The sequence below is a fragment of the Emys orbicularis genome, chromosome 1, assembly GCF_028017835.1.
Source record: "Emys orbicularis isolate rEmyOrb1 chromosome 1, rEmyOrb1.hap1, whole genome shotgun sequence".
Classification (NCBI taxonomy): Eukaryota; Metazoa; Chordata; order Testudines; family Emydidae; genus Emys; species Emys orbicularis.
The window spans coordinates 87,218,543-87,235,789 of NC_088683.1; the positions used below are offsets into that span (position 1 = coordinate 87,218,543).

Genomic DNA, 17,247 nt, shown 5'->3' on the forward strand with positions numbered 1-17,247 from the left:
TTCGTGTTATATCGGGTCGCGTTATATCGGGGTAGAGGTGTTTATCATTCCCCAACCAATACGTAGAGAATCTGCAGAAAATCTATTATAGTTTGAGGCTCTGTTACAATTCCTTTGGGCCGGAATGGGGTTTCATGGGCCAGAGAGCCAGAAGGGTGAAGAGAGCTCTAGAGTTGGTGTGGCGTCCCCGTATTTCTGCATGGATCTTCCCCCACTCAAAGATCCATGCAGATCTCCCTGGGTTCTGGAAGCTAAAACTCCTACTTCTTCCATGGTGAGGCAAACCCAGTCTCACAAGGGTAGAATATGGTCTCTCCTGACGCCAGTCCTCTATGTTTTTCCACTGGGGAAGAACTGGAAGGAGAGAAATCAGTGCCACTGTGAGATAATTAACCCCTTGGTTACTGATTAACAGAGTACACCCAGGATGTGCATATCTAACAGAGTAGGTGTTACCTATAGAGTAGTTCACCACCTGTGCCTTCTGGCCATTCCTTTTCAGCAACTGTGAATGATTTTACTTTTGTTTTGTTAGCTGTAGGCCTTTCGGTTTGGTTTTAATTTCCCACAGCATCTTCCCTTTTCAGTTTCAAATGAGAGCTGGAGGGACAATGGATTAGCATGGATTAGCAATGGATTAGCATGATTTGGATCATCATTGGCCTGATATTGATGTGTAGCCACTCTGCTGTTCTGTGAGTACCAGATTCTGGCCAACCCCTGTGCAGAAGGCCTACCTTTGAGACCCCTCAAAATAGGACAAAAATGTGAGTTACCTACTACTTATGCCTTGTGCTGATTCTTTGCACGAGGGCTGAATTTCACCAAAGAGAATAAAATTCTGCTGTACAATGGCTTTCTTTTTTCCTTGCATTGTGAGTGTCAGAACAATATTACTAGAGATGTAAATGGGAGTGAGCGATGAGGCTGCTGAAATCATATCATATTTATTACATACATGAGATAGAAAAACGAATTATCAAAATAGTATAATTTTTGTGAGCCAACACGACCCTGAAAGAGAAATACATTTGTGAAGCAGATTGGCAGACTTGTAATTTTTATGGCATTGCAGTGCCTCCTATTTTTTCCCCTCATGCTCACGAACAGAATACACTCTATGTACTGAAGTTTAAAGATGGGTTACAGAAAAGGTATAATCTAGTGCTGGGAATGGCAATAACTGTGATATGTCCCATAAATTGGTGGTAAACTGGAAAATGGCCATATATCCTGTAAATAAAAACACAGGGGAAAACAAATGTAATGTTCAGTTTTAAATACTAACATCGAAAATAAAATAAACTCTAGGTCCGCCATGAATTACGGGGCTGTGATATGTGAAACAGAGTCCTTTTCACTTAACAAGTCCATCTCTTTGTCCGCAGGCAGAGTTCTTATCCTCTGGCAATTGCATTCTTGCTTCTTAGTCTCTTGTTCTCTATGTTGTTTGTGAAGTCTCATTATAGTCAATACCCATCGGGTTCAAACTCCGGTCTGAAATTGGGACTTCAGTGCAAGTACATTATCTTTCAGATTGCATCCTTGGATTCTCTGAGAGGTCAGTGCCAAGACCAAAGAGGACTATTCCCTTTATACCATTAATGTTGTCCACATTTAGGGGTCTTCTGGAGTGATTCTGTTTCAATAGGTTGTTTGTAGGCCATCTTCACCCCCTTTTCTCTCCAACAAAATTAAACTTGCCACACCATGAAGCGGCAGGTAGTAAAGTGCTTTATACAATGAAATATTTACATTTGGATAGGATCAGTTTTAACACTTTGTGGACAAAACTTCACATACGCTGCACCTCTTTAGTAAAACAACATTGCTGACAAAGGGCTGGATTCGGCTCTTAGTTATGCCGGTGTAAAAACAGAGTCATTCCATTGACTTCAACAGGTTCACACTGGTGTAAGTGAAAAAAAAAATTGGCCCTAACTTAAATCCTACACATTCCTTTAAAAGCATGCAGTGCACAACTGTTTTTGATGATGGCACATCCTAATCAGACCTTGTGCTATTACAGAGTAATTGCAAATGACATGTTGCCAACAGAGCTCTCCCACTGATACAAACAATATCTCCAGTTCTATAGAAAGCCGTTATAAGTAGTGGGACAAAGTCTGATCTTAGGGTCTGGCTATACTGCAATCATGGGATATGACCACAGCTTGAGTTGAGGTACCCAAGCTAGCTTTAATCTCACTAGCTCAGGTACTGGAGCAGTGACACCACAGCAGTGCAGGCTTCAGTGTCGTTAGCCCTGCAAATCCAGGGTTGCAGACAGGTTTGTACAGCCTGTGCTGAAGCATGAGCTGCTGCAGCTTCACTCCTCCAGGATCCAAGCTATGGGGATTAAAGCTAGTTTTGTACTTTGGCCTGAGCCGCAATCACTCCTAATGATTGCAGTCAATACGTACACTCAGTCATCGTACAGCAGTGTAAATACAGGGAACTCCCTCAACTTCACTGAAGTTAGTCAGGATTTACACTGGTGTAACGGGAAGCAATTTTTTTGTCCATCCTCTTTAGTTTATGGGCCTGATTTTCCTCTCATTTATGCCAATTTTATAGTGGTGTAACTTCACTGACTTCAGTGGAGTTACTTCAGAATTACACTGAGGTATGTGAGATGAGAATCAGACCCTACATTTTTTTAATGTAACATTGGCTCATATGAGCACGCTTCCAAAGAAGATCCAGGAGAGTACATGAACATTGATCAGGAAGGGTTAAATTAGACAGAGCCTATGAATTGGAACACCACGCTACACATTGGGAACTATTTTCTTACATTCCAGTTTTCATTTCAGAGGTCTTCTGTCTGTGAAGTTTGCATTTTGTGCATAAAGAAATGCCCTACCTGTTTGTGCACTTCTAGTTGCAGTCTCTTTTTAAAATCTCCAGGACTTTTCTTCCAAGATCTGATTTCCACTGGTGGACAAAACTTTTCATATTGACTATCAGTCTCCCAGTCCGTACTTCCTCATGCCCTGCTACAAGGTATTCCAAGCCTGTAAATCATCAAAGTGGTCAGGGTTTGTATGGCAGAATGCTTTAAAAGGTATCTACACTGAAAGTTAATATAAGTAGATATTCTGAAGGAAAAAAACCCTACATTTGTGTAGAAATACTGTATATATAGAGAGATGCATCAAAGTCAGCCCTGTGGCCCAACTGATAGTGAGATCTGCATGAGATGTTGTTGTCAAGCTCTGAATCTGGTGCTGACTCACACTATATAGGCAAGTGGCATGTTGGAAGAGCTGTGGAGATAGAGAAGGAGAGGGTGCTGGGTAAAAGGTGCTCATTTTCATACCCTCTGTTTATAGACTTAATAGAAGTTGCTGGGTTAAATTCACTCCTGCGCAGCCAGCATAAAGTTTATGCATCACTCAGACCCCACTTAAATCCTCAAATTAGGGCACATGTGGGACATAAATGATCCACAGGCCTCATGTTGACCTTCTTCTGCACAGGGGCAGATTTCATTCCCGTTGAGCCCCAGTTGTCCATGCAAAGTTGGCACGGCGTGTGTACAACTTGTCTACTCTGTGTGTGTGTGTGTGTACACGTCATAAGGGTGGCACTAAAGGGGAAAATCATGTAAATATTTCCACAACACTATTTTTAGCTCTAGGGCTAAAAGTGAATTAAGGCTCATAATGTAAACAGATTAGAATAATGTAACCTAACAAAGCAGTTATTCTCACCAATACTGAATTTATCTAATGGGTTTTAGATATTTAAAAATACTGGATCTGCTGAAGATCAGTAAGGCAAGTTCCATATGTTTTCCTGTCCTGTCATGGAAATCTACAGCTGCAGGTTAAATGCCTGTAGGAACACAATTAGCTATGAGACACTCCAATGAGGCAATGGGGCTATTAGAAGAACTGGAATGAGCACCTGGAGGGTGCCTGAGGGCTTGCATTCAAACCAAAACGTGCTTCATTAAATTCTGCCTCACCCAGACATTTCAGAGATATGTTAGCAGCATCCTTCAAAAATCTTGCCTGAATTCTAGATGCTTCCACAATCCAGTGAAAAGCAGAATCCTGGTACATCACATGCTTTTGATGCCACAGGCCTGATTCTGAACTCACCTGATTTTACACAGGTGTAACTCTGTTCACTGCAGTGGCATTGCTTAATTTATACCAGATTACTGGCACTGGCACTGATTCAAGAAGGTGCTTAAGCACGTGCCTGACTTTACACACGGGAGCAGTCCCATTGAAGTCAGTGCGATGACTCACATGCTTCAAGTTAGGCACATGCTTTCTGAGTACCTTGTTGAGTCAGGGCCAGTGGGGGGCAGAATGAGGCCCTAGATGTTTCATATAAGGCTGCAAGTTATGTGAAGAAACACTGGGCCAGATCCTGAGGGCACACAGGAATCTGAAAGCTGTCCTAGATGAGCAGCTGAGGATTCCCCTGGAGTCAGGGGATGGTGATGATGATTATTATTTATATTATGATAGCACCCACAGGCCCCAGCCAAGCTCAGGACCCCATTGTGCTAGGGGCTGTACAAACACAGAGTAATGGACAACCCTAGCTAGTGTAAAGATGGCATAGTGGGCTCTGCACTAGACTCTTCTGGCTCCCCCGAGCATCGTAGGGAGTGTTCCAAAGGTAGCATGTCAGGGGTGTGGCTGCTCTAACTTGTCCCAGCTAGCCTCACGATCTGGACAAGAGAAAGCTGGCTTAGAGCCATCTTTGCCACCTATAACTCCCTAGGCACAGCTGAGGATTCAGCCCGATGTAGGTAGTATTTTTTTAACAGGGGAAGGCTATTTTAAAAGTATCAACTCCACAAGTAAAGGGGATACAGATATTTATATAATTTGATACAATTTACAATCTGTTACATCTGAGTTTTTGGGCACACACAGTCATCTTTCTGTAAGGTAAACATAGGATACATATTACAGTATGACTATTTGCAGAGCGCTCATTATGGCTCTCAGGGCCGGTGCAACCCATTAGGCGACCTAGGCGGTCACCTAGGGCGCTACAATTTGGGGGGCAGCGACTGCGGCGGTATTTTGGCAGCGGGACCTTCCGCCGCCTCTGTGGAGGGCGGCATTTCGGGGCGGGACCTTCCGCCACCTAGGGCGGCAGAAAAGCTGGCGGCGCTCCTGATGGCTCTATCAACATTTCTGTTAGAAACATCATTTTTCAAAGGATCATAAAATCTCCCTACAGGAGGCAGCTTGACATGAATGAAGCTCTGAGTATGGGAGCAAGTTTTTTTTAATTAGCAGTTGATGTTGTAGACTTGCTTTTTTTAAAAAGCTGCTGAGCTGTCTTTATGGAAGTGCAAAAATAAAACGAAAAAGCTTCGTTAGATGTCTCATTCTGTTCTTCAAGGTTGTGAATTGCTCAAATTCCTTGCTTTCAGTTGTGAGGAACTCTCTGTTCTTTTCCTATGTTTGGCAGAGCTGTGATTAGGAAGTGGAGTCTGTTTCCTTGAAGGTGATTGAGACACTTAAATCTTTTGTGTTTACTGTCTTCTTAGTTCACTTTTGTGTGTGTGTGTTGGAAATATTCCTTGTAGGAACTCAGCGAGCTTATCATCTGAGCAACAGAGTGGTGCGATTTGATGAGTGTTTTTAGATTTTCTGGCTGGAAACTCTAAGATCCAAGCCGCTGCTCTGTATTGCTGGGACAGAATGAAAACATGATATTTTTACACTATTTTGCTCTTTGATCTCTTTCATGTTTTAGGAGATGTTGTTATCTGAGAAGTTATGTGTGAGGAAATCATTTCTGCTTTGACTTTTTGTCCCGCTGTTCATGGTTTTTATTGCTCTGAAGGTTATAGTTCCTATGCTAAGAGAAGAGTAAATGGGTCATTTAACTTACAAATACATTACTGCCAACTAGCCAAAAATTAATTAATTAAATCTGGTTCTTTTTTACTTGCCATCTAGTTTTTGGGTGTGAACAGCGCACTTGGTTCATGCTTTCAAGCTTTTCTTCATGACCATGAGGGCTAGAAACTTACTACACCTCTACCCCGATATAACGCGGCCCGATATAACATGAATGCGGATATAACACAGTAAAGCAGCGCTCCGAGGGGGCTGCGCACTCCGGCGGATCAAAGCAAGTTATATATATTTTATAAATTATATAACGCGATTTCACCTATAATGCGGTAAGATTTTTTGGCTCCCGAGGACAGCGTTATATTGGGGTAGAGGTGTATTTTTTAAATGAAAGCTGAGATTCTTTTGCAATCACAGGACTCCAGGAGCTGGGGCATTAAGAAAAACATCAGGTATCACAAGACTACAAATAAAAGCCTTGATCCAGTGATGAGCTCCATGGAAGCAGATCCTGCCTGCAGCAGAGCTCTGTGTTGGTACAGGGTCTTCTCATGCTATCTCATTGAAGAATCAGGGCCTTAGACTCCTTTCCTGCTCAGGGAATATTTCTGAGTATATCACTACTTCCTTCAATTTATTCCTTACTTGAACTCATTCAATTAATTTTAAAAAGTGTTTTTACGGTATGGATGGATTGCAAACAATTCACCCAATATTGGATGGTTTGTCATTGTGTTACTCCAGATTTACACTTGCATAAAACTGGAGTAGGACAGTGGTGGATCAGGGCCACAAAACTGAAAATCTGAGCTATGTTGCTTGTAATTGGCCACATAAGTCATAGAATTGGCTCTGTTCCCTGATTGGAAGTATATACAAATACGTGTGTGTGCAAAATTAAAGCGCAGTTTCCATTTTGCTTTTCACAAACATTTCTGATAGGAAAATTCTCAAACGCTCCCATAAAGTTGAACACAAAAGGGGCACAAGCGTAGCTGAAGTGAATGTGCTATCAGAGGTGTCAGAGCTATATTTCTAATGGTTCTCCCTGACAGACCATATCCCCAGCGTGAGCAGATGTTTCTCAGTTCTTCTTTCAGCATGCAGCAATGTAACTGCTACTAAGCTTCACCTACTGAAAACTAACATAGGTAAGAGCAATTTGAACATTTACATAAATTTACAATTGATGTGTAACAAATGCATGTTTTTGAATATTTGCCCCAGACACCGCATCTCCGACTCTTCTTAGCTGTCTGAGTAGCAGCTATATTGATTCACTCTGTGGTTGGCCTTTAACTTGGTGAAATACAGAGCTAGATCCTCTGCTGGTGTAAATTAGTAAAGTTTCACTGAAGTCAATAGATTTTCACTGTTATACACCAGCTGAGGATCTGAATTATAATATTCTTTGTTCTTCAGCCCTAATGGAGTTTCTTCAGCTTTATACCAGTATAGCTGAGATAAGAATCTGGCCTTTCCTGTTTGCCTTTGCTTTGCATATGGAAACATTAAGAACCTGTATCTATTGCATTAAAATGTTTAAGGATTTTTGCGATGATCCAAGGTCTTATGTGCTTAAATAATAAACTTAAGCATAGGGATGCTGATTCACCCTATCCCCTGTACCATGGGAAGTATATTAGAAAGAATTCCTAAGCACATCTGTCCTACCTTCTGTATGTTAGATTCGAGGCCAAACACTGAGCAATATTTCTAACGACGACAAAAGATTGCAAAAATCTCCACAATGGTAACCTTTTTGAGTGATCTGATGTCTTAAAGTAATAATCTTGCAGATGACCTTCTTCTCACTAAGTGAAAAATCTTCCTATTGCTAAATGTGTAAAGGAATCCTCAGTATTGGAATCTACATTTTGTTCAGGTAACCCCGGAAATTATATGCAAACATTGTAAAAAGAAAAAACAACGAGGAGTCCTTGTGGCACCTTAGACACTAACAAATTTATTTGGGCATAAGCTTTCATGGGCTAGAACCCACTTCATTGGATGCATGAAGTGAAAAATACAGGAGCAGGTATAAATACATGAAAGGATGGGGGTTGCTTTACCAAGTGTTAGGTCAGTCTAATGAGATAAATGCTACAATTAACAGCAGGATACCAAGGGAAGAAAAATAACTTTTGAAGTGGTAAGAGAGTGGCCCATTACAGACAGTTGACAAGAAGTAACAGTGAGTAACAGTAGGGACCGGACAGTCTCTATACAAAAGAATAAATGGACACAAATTTGACACCAGGAATCATAACATTCAAAAACCAGTAGGAGAACCCTTCAATCTCTCTGGTCACTCAATAACAGATCTAAAAGTGGCAATTCTTCAACAACAAAAATTCAAAAACAGACTCCAGCATGAAGCTGCAGAACTGGAATTAATTTGCAAACTGGACACCATCCGATTAGGTCTGAATAAAGACTGGGAGTGGTTGGGTCATTACAAAACCTAAACTTAATTTCCCCATTACTAATTTCTCCCTACTGTTACTCACACCTTCTTGTCAACTGTCTGCAATGGGCCACTCTCTTACCACTTCAAAAGTTATTTTTCCTCCCTTGGTATCCTGCTGTTAATTGATTTATCTCGTTAGACTGACCTCACACTTGGTAAAGCAACCCCCATCCTTTCATGTATTTATACCTGCTCCTGTATTTTTCACTTCATGCATCTGATGAAGTGAGCTCTAGCCAATGAAAGCTCATGCCCAAATAAATTTGTTAGTCTCTAAGGTGCCACAAGGACTCCTCGTTGTTTTTGCTGATACAGATTAACACGGCTACCGCTCTAAAAAGAAAATGTTTCCCTTAAATTAGTTGTTAGCTGATCGCTTGTCTAGAATAGTAAAAAAGATAGTTTAGGTGGATTTTAGTTTCTCTCTACTGAAAAATTCTGCCTCTGAATTTCTTGATTCCAGCATGCATTGTTTTATCAGCCTTGATTTCACTTCATTTGAAACCTAAACACCTGTTCATTGAAAGCTGATGAGCAAAGATGATGAAGCTAAAGCTTCCCACCCACCCCCAAAGAAAGAGCTTCTTCCGTGTCATTTTAGTCTAAATTAATTCAACACTACTTATGAAGAAGGCATTCTAAGTGTGTGCTCCTTTGAGAGAAGGTTATAACAGCAGAACAGTAATTTGACCATATTTAGAACTGAAAACTTGAACATGTTATTATGGATCTAAAGCAAAATTAGATTTGAAAAGAACTCTATCTTGTAGGTGCCTGGCTCTATGTGCAGCTGCTTTCAGCAGTGAGAGCAGTGAGTGACTGGTGGATTAGCTATGTAAAGCTGTACTACTGTAATTCTGCTTTACAAATAGCCGTTTCACTCTTCACAACATGTGACGTGAATAAGGATTTTCTATACCAAATAAAAGTATTCCACTGAGACTCCTCTTGGAATTTAAATGATGGACTAAAATCCAGTGTCTTAGTGCAGGACTATAAATTAAATGCACTGGAGGATGGGGTGGAGGAACGAGGAAGACATCAGTATAAACTTGATGGGGGTGTACTTTTCACAGAGTCCAAGCCAAATACCTACCAGGATTAAGAATTGGACAAGTGCAGCCTCTGTTAGTCCAGGATTCCGGGTAGAGAGTTCGCTTTCCTCGCAGAATCTTAAACTTTGTTGATTTCAACACTTTCTTGATCTTCACGTTTACTTCTGCATGGGAGCCTTTGTCGTGAGCTGATAAAATCTTTGCTTTCACCACTGGGAGGGCACAATTTCAAAAGCAGCAATAGGTAAAATGGTCACACCCACCTCTCTTTCTAATGCAGTGTTGAGTAACACAGCTAAGGTGAATATACATTGCAGAATTAGCCTGAGAGTTTCCATTTTTAGGCTGAGCCTGTGTGGGTCCGTCTACACTGCAGTCGCAGGGTGTGATTGCAGCTCAGACCTAAACTAGCTTTAATCTACCTAGCTTGGATAGCAGCTGGAGCAGTGAAGCTGCAGCAGCCTGGGTTTCAGCTGGGGCTGTACAAGCCCGCCCAGATCCCTCAGCAGTTCTCACAGGGCTAGTCCTCATCAAGGCGAGTGTTGCCTTAATTTCACTGCTCCTGGACTTGAGCTAGCTAGATTAAAGCTAGCTCGGGTTTGTGCACCTGAGCGGCAATCCCATCCTGCGACTGTAGTATAGACGTACCCTGCGAGCCTTGCTGTCAGACTAGTGACATGCAGAAATCAATACTTCACAGTTGCTGGAGAGAACGCTGGGTTAGTTTTATTTGAACTGTGCCAGATGCCCACCCATCCTAAAGACAGCAGGGTAAGGAGATGCTGAGTGGCCTGACTTTCAAAATGCTAAGCACCCTCCTGCTCCCATGGAGGTCAGTGGGAACTGCTGCTTTTTCAGCTTCAATATACTTTCAGGAACCAAACTTTAGGCTCCTGCTGTTGCAAACCTTGGTCAAGGCACACGAAATAGAATGACAGGCACCTGAACAGCACCGTCCACCCCCTTCCCCCACAATCCCGCTCATCTCTAGCTGCCGATACTCCTGCACATGCCTGAGTAACTAAACTAAAACACGAGGGCCACTGCCCGCTGGCATTTGGGCTCGCCAATGCCCAGAGTCACCCCCACTTTCTTCTCACAGCAGATCTTTTCTCAGCGTTCATTGGGATGGATGTGTGCCAGCTGTAGGATGCAGAGCGATGTTTCCATACCTGTGGGCCAGTTTTGCTTTCTGCACGTGGTGTTGTGAACAAACCCTGCTGGGTAAATCTCTGCTGGTTCTGAAGGCGTGATTCCCAGCCTGGGGAGACATACCCGCGCTACCTCCGATTGAGCCAGCGCACGAAAAATAGCAGCGTAGCCATGGTAGCGCAGGTGGTGGGTTGGGCTGGCCGCCTGAGTACATACCTAGGGTCTCAGTCGGGATGGCACTTGGGCAGCTCACCCATCCTGTGCCCACGCGGCTGTGGCTACTCCTACATTGCTATTTTCAGTGAACTAGATTGATCAAAGCCAGCTCATGTACATCTACCCGGGCTGAAAATTACCCCTACAGCGGCAATGTGGACGTACAGTCCTGCTGCCATGCTACGCAGGCTGCTGCAGAAATGACCCTAGGAGAGCAGTGATAGTATTTAATAGCTTCTTCTTTTGATGTTGCTTTATTTAGAGTCCATATTAAAAAGTATAAGACGACGACTCTTCTACACTGCAGCCCCTCACTTCACGCGTATGATGAACCCTACAATTCAGCTGTGGGCTCTGTAATTTAGCTGACACCCTGCAACACTGAGTAATGAAAGGGTGGGAGGCCTGAGTGCACTTCAGATAAGATTTATGAAGTTGCTTTTTTGCTTTTATTTCTTATCTTTTGCTAGATTAAACACTGTCACTATCGCAGTCAGGAAGCAAAGCAAAGCAGAGACGGATTTTTTTCTAATACCGCTAAGCCAGGGCCATATTTCAATGACATGCGGCCCCTTGAACTTCTCTTTGTGGGTCACTGCGCAGTCTGTAATGGCATGGATTATCTCTCAGTGCATTTTAAACTCTAGCACGAGACAGAGCAGGTGCAAAAAAGTTTGAAAGCTCATGAAACGAAGAGGGTGTTATACAAAGAATTCCTTCCCCTGCACGGTATAAAGGAGACAGTTCACTGGCATACAGCTGCATGGCTCACCATAGGCAAAGTTTTCCCCTTACTCCTTTAAGTCTCAATATGCAAACGCTCTAACATCACTCCATTCCAACCGGTGAGCTCTTGTTGACAGGGTGCCAGTCCTTAGGAGTGAACTCTTAAGGGCTGGCGGAAGAGTCTTCTCAGTGAATGGTCTGTGCCCAGGGAAATCACTCGCTCTTGTGAGTTATCAGAGCTCAGAGCTGGTGGCCTCTAGGCAATGGTGCCGGGTGGACCTTTTGGACAAGGTCTTCCTTTTAGTATTGGTCCTCCAGCCAAGGGGATTTTCTAGTGGTTAGTGGGTGGATAATAAAGCAGGACACTTGATTATGCTTGGCCATTATGCGTAGTGTATATAGGTGTGTGTGTGTGTGTGTTTTCATAATTATATATTTTGCACATTGCCTAAATACTGTGGCAACTTGCATCAAATAAAGGTCCTGTCCTGCATTTCTTGTGCACCCAGTCCTCCCACTGAAAATCAAGGGTGTCTTGGGGATGGAAGACATGCAGCATAGAGTTCCAAATTTGTAAATAAATAAGTAATTTTCTTTATAATTGCTCCTTGAAAATTATCTTGGGTATAATCAGAACACAGGCAAACTGGGTGTCTGCCAAGTGATGTGCCTAGTGAGTGTTCATGGGAATCCACCTCTGATACTTGGCTTTTCCTGTAAGTTGCAATAAGAGATATAAAGTTTATTACCTCCTTTCTTCAGCTTTTGCTGTTTTAATCCATTTTATGGGGTAAGCACCAGCTCTGCTATTCTTACACTCTTACACAGACTCCTCAAACTGCCCTTTATGTGCTAACAATAACCCAACCCAACAAGAATGTGTCCGTCTTGTAACTCACCATATGTGTATTTCATTCCACAGAAGACCTTGGGATTCCCTAAAACTTGTTCTTTGCATTCACATTTACCTGTGGAAACAAACCAAACCAAAAGTGTCTCATGGATGGTACTCAAAAGATTGAAACGTGCAGCAAAGGGAGGGGATGGACTGGATCAGGGGGTAACTAATGGGATATAGAGCCTTTCATTCCAGTACTGCTCGTTTAGATCAGCCCGAGTGGGTAGAGACAGGGTCTGGGGTGAAATCCTTGCCCCACTGACGTTAGGAAGAGTTCTGCTATTAACTTTTCTGTGGCCTGGATTTCATCCCTTGTCCTTCTCTCATACTAGCCTTACATGGTGTAACTCCACTGACCTCCCTTGAATGACTTTGCTTCATAGTTGAGTAAGTGAGAGGAGAATCAGGCCAACAAAGTCATTACCCAATGACTGCCTATTCAGTGATTTGTGTGAGAGGATTTTGAGGGCTCCATCACTTCCCAGCAGACATGAGGCACATCTTAAAAGAACAACTCACCACCACCATTTGTAACCTTGCACAGGGAACGAGAACGCAGGGGCTGCAAGCATTGGTAACCAAGTGCCAGACCCAGGCAAACCGCATGGGCAAATTGTTACTTGTATTTTCATTAGCACAACTCTGCCCATAACGAGGTTTGAAAACACCACAGGACACCAGGTGAGACATAACTGAGCATCCGTTTCCCTAGTGCAGGGATTGCAACCTTTGGCATGCAGCATGTCAGGGAAATCCACTGGCGGGCCAGGACGGTTTGTTTACCTGCAGCGTCCACAGGTTCGTCTGATCGCAGCTCCCACTGGCCGTGGTTTGCCGTTCCAGGCCAATAGGGGCTGCGGGAAGTGGCGGCCAGCACATCCCTTGGCCCATGCCACTTCCCGCAGCCCCCATTGGCCTGGAATGGCAAACCGCGGCCAGTGGGAGCCATGATCAGCCAAACCTGCAGACACTGCAGGTAAACAAACTGTCCCGGCCCACCAGTGGATTTCCTTGACATGCCGTGGGTGTGCCAAAGGTTGCTGATCCCTGCCCTAGTGCATGCCCATCTCCCCAGTTTTGAAAAGCACTCATGTAACTGAAGCACAAGCTCGTCTTTCAGAACATACAAGCTACCTTTAATTAGATGTCAAGTTTATTTATTTTAAAATTGGAATCTTCCAACTTTTAGCTTTTAATGATATAAACTCTCCAACCTCCCACCGGCCCTGACTCTGTGCCACACAAGGATTCCCCTGTGCCAAAGGAATGCTCAGTTGGGGAGATCCACCAGTTGTCCACCCCAATCGTGCCATAGGTGTGGTGCAAAGGGGCCTGAGCCCAAGGACTTCCCCAATGTAGCTCGCGATGTTCTGTAATATGCCCCTCTGCACTACAGTCTGATAGCGCTGCCATTTGTTTGCCAGGGTTTTCATTTTAAGCCCGAGCCAGCAATGCACTTAAGCAGGAGCTTAATTTTACGCCTGTGTGTAGTTCCACGTCGACGTCAACTACACTTGATCACATGCTCAAAGTCAAGCACAGTGCTTAATTATTTTGCTTGGTCAAGGCTCAACCCCCTATCTTCAGGAGGTCAGCTGAAAATTGGATTTCAGGAGGTCAGCTAGAAAATTGGGCTCCAGGTTCACAAGATCTTAGCCCAAGAGGAAGTAGTTTTTGCACAAACTCTGATGGGAGGGGGGAAAAAACCCTTTCTATTTTGAATTACAGTACTAAAATAAGAAGCGAGTCTTTTCTGATTCTATCTTTGCATTTGTACCAGTCAAAATTTGCTTAAAATGAAATGTTGCAGATGGTTATTCTGTATTTTGCCGGTTAATTGCTATTGTGCTCTTGAAATAAAAAAAATGATTTAAAAGTCTCATGGACAGACAATAGGGTTTTTTCTCCCCACTTAATGTGTAGTCAGAATTTTTATCATGCAATTTAGTGCATATGCAGAAAGTGGCACTTGCACTGACTTGATAAGATGGAATGACTTTAGAAAGCAGGTGTACTGTCAATCTGCAAAACACAAAGGCCCTAGCTGTGGAAACCTTCTCCTGGTGAATGCTCACTCACACGAGTAGTTGCACTGAAGTCATTAAGACTAGTCATGTGAGTAAGCGCTCACCAACAGAGGAGATGCACAATCAGGCCACACTGCCTACTAATAATCATATGGTCCAGCAAAGTTACACAATACTTTTTAGGAGGACAAGTGGAAAATAACTTCTCCAGTTGAAATCATAGCTGGACTATGAGATACTCTGTAACCATGTCATCAACCACAACAGCTTCCAAACTTGATATGATAGTCTGAGAAAATTATGGTGTTGTCACTCTTGTTTTAGAAACTCCCTAATTACATATCTAATTCATCTGGGCAACATCACACTCTTTAAATAACATTATCATCAATTTACCCAACAGAATATAACAGCTCTGGGCAAATATCACATAAAGGAGCTTATTAAAAACAAAGTAAAAGAAAAGAGCATTTAAAAGTATTCTGATGTAAATGTGCAAAAGCCCAAGAATACAGAGCTCAGGATGAAAACCCAGGCAGATATTCAAGCTATCAACCCCTACTCACTGGGATCAGATTTTAAGATGGGACTGTCTGCCTAGACTTTAGATATCCTTGTGTATGTGGGTCGAAGTCAGTCTTTCAATGTTCCTTAGGTTTTTTTTTTTTTTGGTAGTTGAACAGTACTGAATGTTGGACATTACATTCCTCGCTACCACCATTGCTAAGGCATTAATCCAAAGCAACGCTCTGCTGCATTTTCACAAATCACTTTAAAAGACCCTTTTCTTGTTCATTAGGAACAATCTCTTAGTAACAGGAGGGGAGATGAGAAATATGTTTGAATCAGCTATCTCACCTGAATGCCGGAGAGCAGAGAATCCTTGTTCGTCCTCCCATCCCCAAGCTGGCTCACTCTCGTTAAACACAGAGCGGAAATCAGGAATTTCGTGATGCCAGACTATGTCCGCACTGTTGTAATAAAAGGAAAACGGTGAGTTGTTTCTTATGGAATCAGTAGAAAATACCACAAATTCAAGAAAATTATCACACTTACAATCAATAGTCCATTTTTCAGAAATTTACCATGAAGTTTCTCCAGATTTATTGGTATTGTAAAACACACAAAACTGAATAGTTTTAGACAGTGAACAGCTTGATCATTGTAAACTCCCAGATTTGTGTTATGGATCCATGTTTGGTATAAAATATATTTTAGGAATTTGTATGTGATATATAATCTCAGAGAATATACAATGTCCATAGAAGGATCTGTTTGTACAGCTCAGAGACTCACAGACTTTAAGGTCAGAAGGAACCATCATGATCATCCAGTCTGACCTCCTGCACATCGCAGGTCACAGAACCTCACCCATCCACTCCTGCATTAGTCCCATAAAATCTGGCTGAGTTACTGAAGTCCTCAAATCCTGATTTAAAGACTTTAAGTTACAGAGACTCCACCGTTTACACTACGTTAAAGCTGCAAGTGACCTGTGCCCCATGCTGCACAGGAAGGTAAAAAAACCCAGAGTCTCTGCCAATCTGACCCATGGGAAAATTCCTTCTCGACCCCAAATATGGTGATTAGTTAGACCCTGAGCATGTGGGCAAGACCCACCAGGAAGACACCAGCCAGCCTGGCCTAGAGATGGTAATTGGTAACCTAGGCCTCCTGAGATGGTTAGATTTAAAATATGTTCTTCTCTAGCATCCAATAAATTAGGGCTTGACATTGGTCCATTTAAGTCAATGAGACATTTGTGATTAACTTCAATGGTAACAGGACTGAGCCCTTCAATCTTTCTTCAAATGCATGGAAACCCCCACTTCCCCCCAAATTGTAAGAACCTGAAAGTATCAGCACTAAATACCCAGATGTCAGGAAGGGGAGACTATATGTCATGACTAAGGCTACGATTTAGTCACGGAGGTCGTGGAAGTCACAGAATCTGTGACTTCCAGCCAGTGCCGGCTCCAGGCACCAGCTTACCAAGCAGGTGCTTGGGGCGGCCACTTCGGAGAGGGGCGGCACGTCCAGCTGTTCGACGGCAATTCGGCGGACGGTCCCTCACTCCTGCTCGGAGCGAAGGACCTCCCGCCGAATTGCCGCCGCAGATCGCGATTGCGATCGCAGTTGCGATTGCGGCTTTTTGTTTGTTTGTTTGTTTGGCTGCTTGGGGCGGCCAAAACCCTGGAGCCGGCGCTGCTTCCAGCAACCTCTGTGACTTCAGTGGTGGGGAGCTGCAGGGTTTCCCGCCGGCCACTGACAGCAGGCGGCGGGGTACCCCGCAGCTCCTGGCCACCGCAGGCGGTGGGGGAACCCTGCAGCCCCCGGCTGCTGTGGGTGGTGGGGAAACCCCAAGCTCCCAGCCGGTGCGGGCCAAGGAACCCTCGGGGATGGCAGGGGAACCCATGAGCTCCCGGGTGGCAGGGGTGGCTGGGGAACCCTTGAGCTCTCCAGCGGCGGTGGCTGGGGAACCTCCGAGCTCCCGGCAGTGTGGGTGGCGGGGGAACCCCCAAGCTCCCGGCCGCTGCAGCCCCCGGAGCTGCGGGTGGTGGGGGTACCCCGCAGTCCCCAGCTGCTGCAGGTGGCTCCTAGCCCCTGTGCAGCTGCTCCCCCTTCAGGAGGTATGGGGATCCAGAGATCCCCATTTTTTCATGGATATTTTTAGTAAAAGTCAGGGACAGGTCACGGCTTCTGTGAATTTTTCTTTTTTGCCTGTGACCCGTCCCTGACTTTTACTAAAAATATCCGTGACAAAATCTTAGCCATAGTCATGACCCATGATACTATAATAAAATGGGCCATTCTCCTGACATATTATTGTTAATAACTTAAACATATTACTAATCCAAGATCC

The 17,247-nt window shown here is 43.7% G+C and overlaps 1 protein-coding gene across 1 annotated transcript in view; it reads right to left on the bottom strand.

Annotated features, from left to right (window-relative positions):
- Positions 1-2,880: 2,880 nt before the first annotated feature.
- NTN4 (netrin 4) overlaps positions 2,881-17,247 on the bottom strand; it is a 97,058-nt gene continuing 82,691 nt past the window's right edge. The window contains exons 7-10 of the mRNA XM_065421132.1: positions 15,243-15,355; positions 12,359-12,427; positions 9,407-9,577; positions 2,881-3,017 (exon numbers count right to left, since the gene is read on the bottom strand). Coding sequence (XP_065277204.1) covers positions 2,881-3,017; positions 9,407-9,577; positions 12,359-12,427; positions 15,243-15,355 — 490 coding nt within the window. The remainder of the gene's footprint in view (positions 3,018-9,406; positions 9,578-12,358; positions 12,428-15,242; positions 15,356-17,247) is intronic.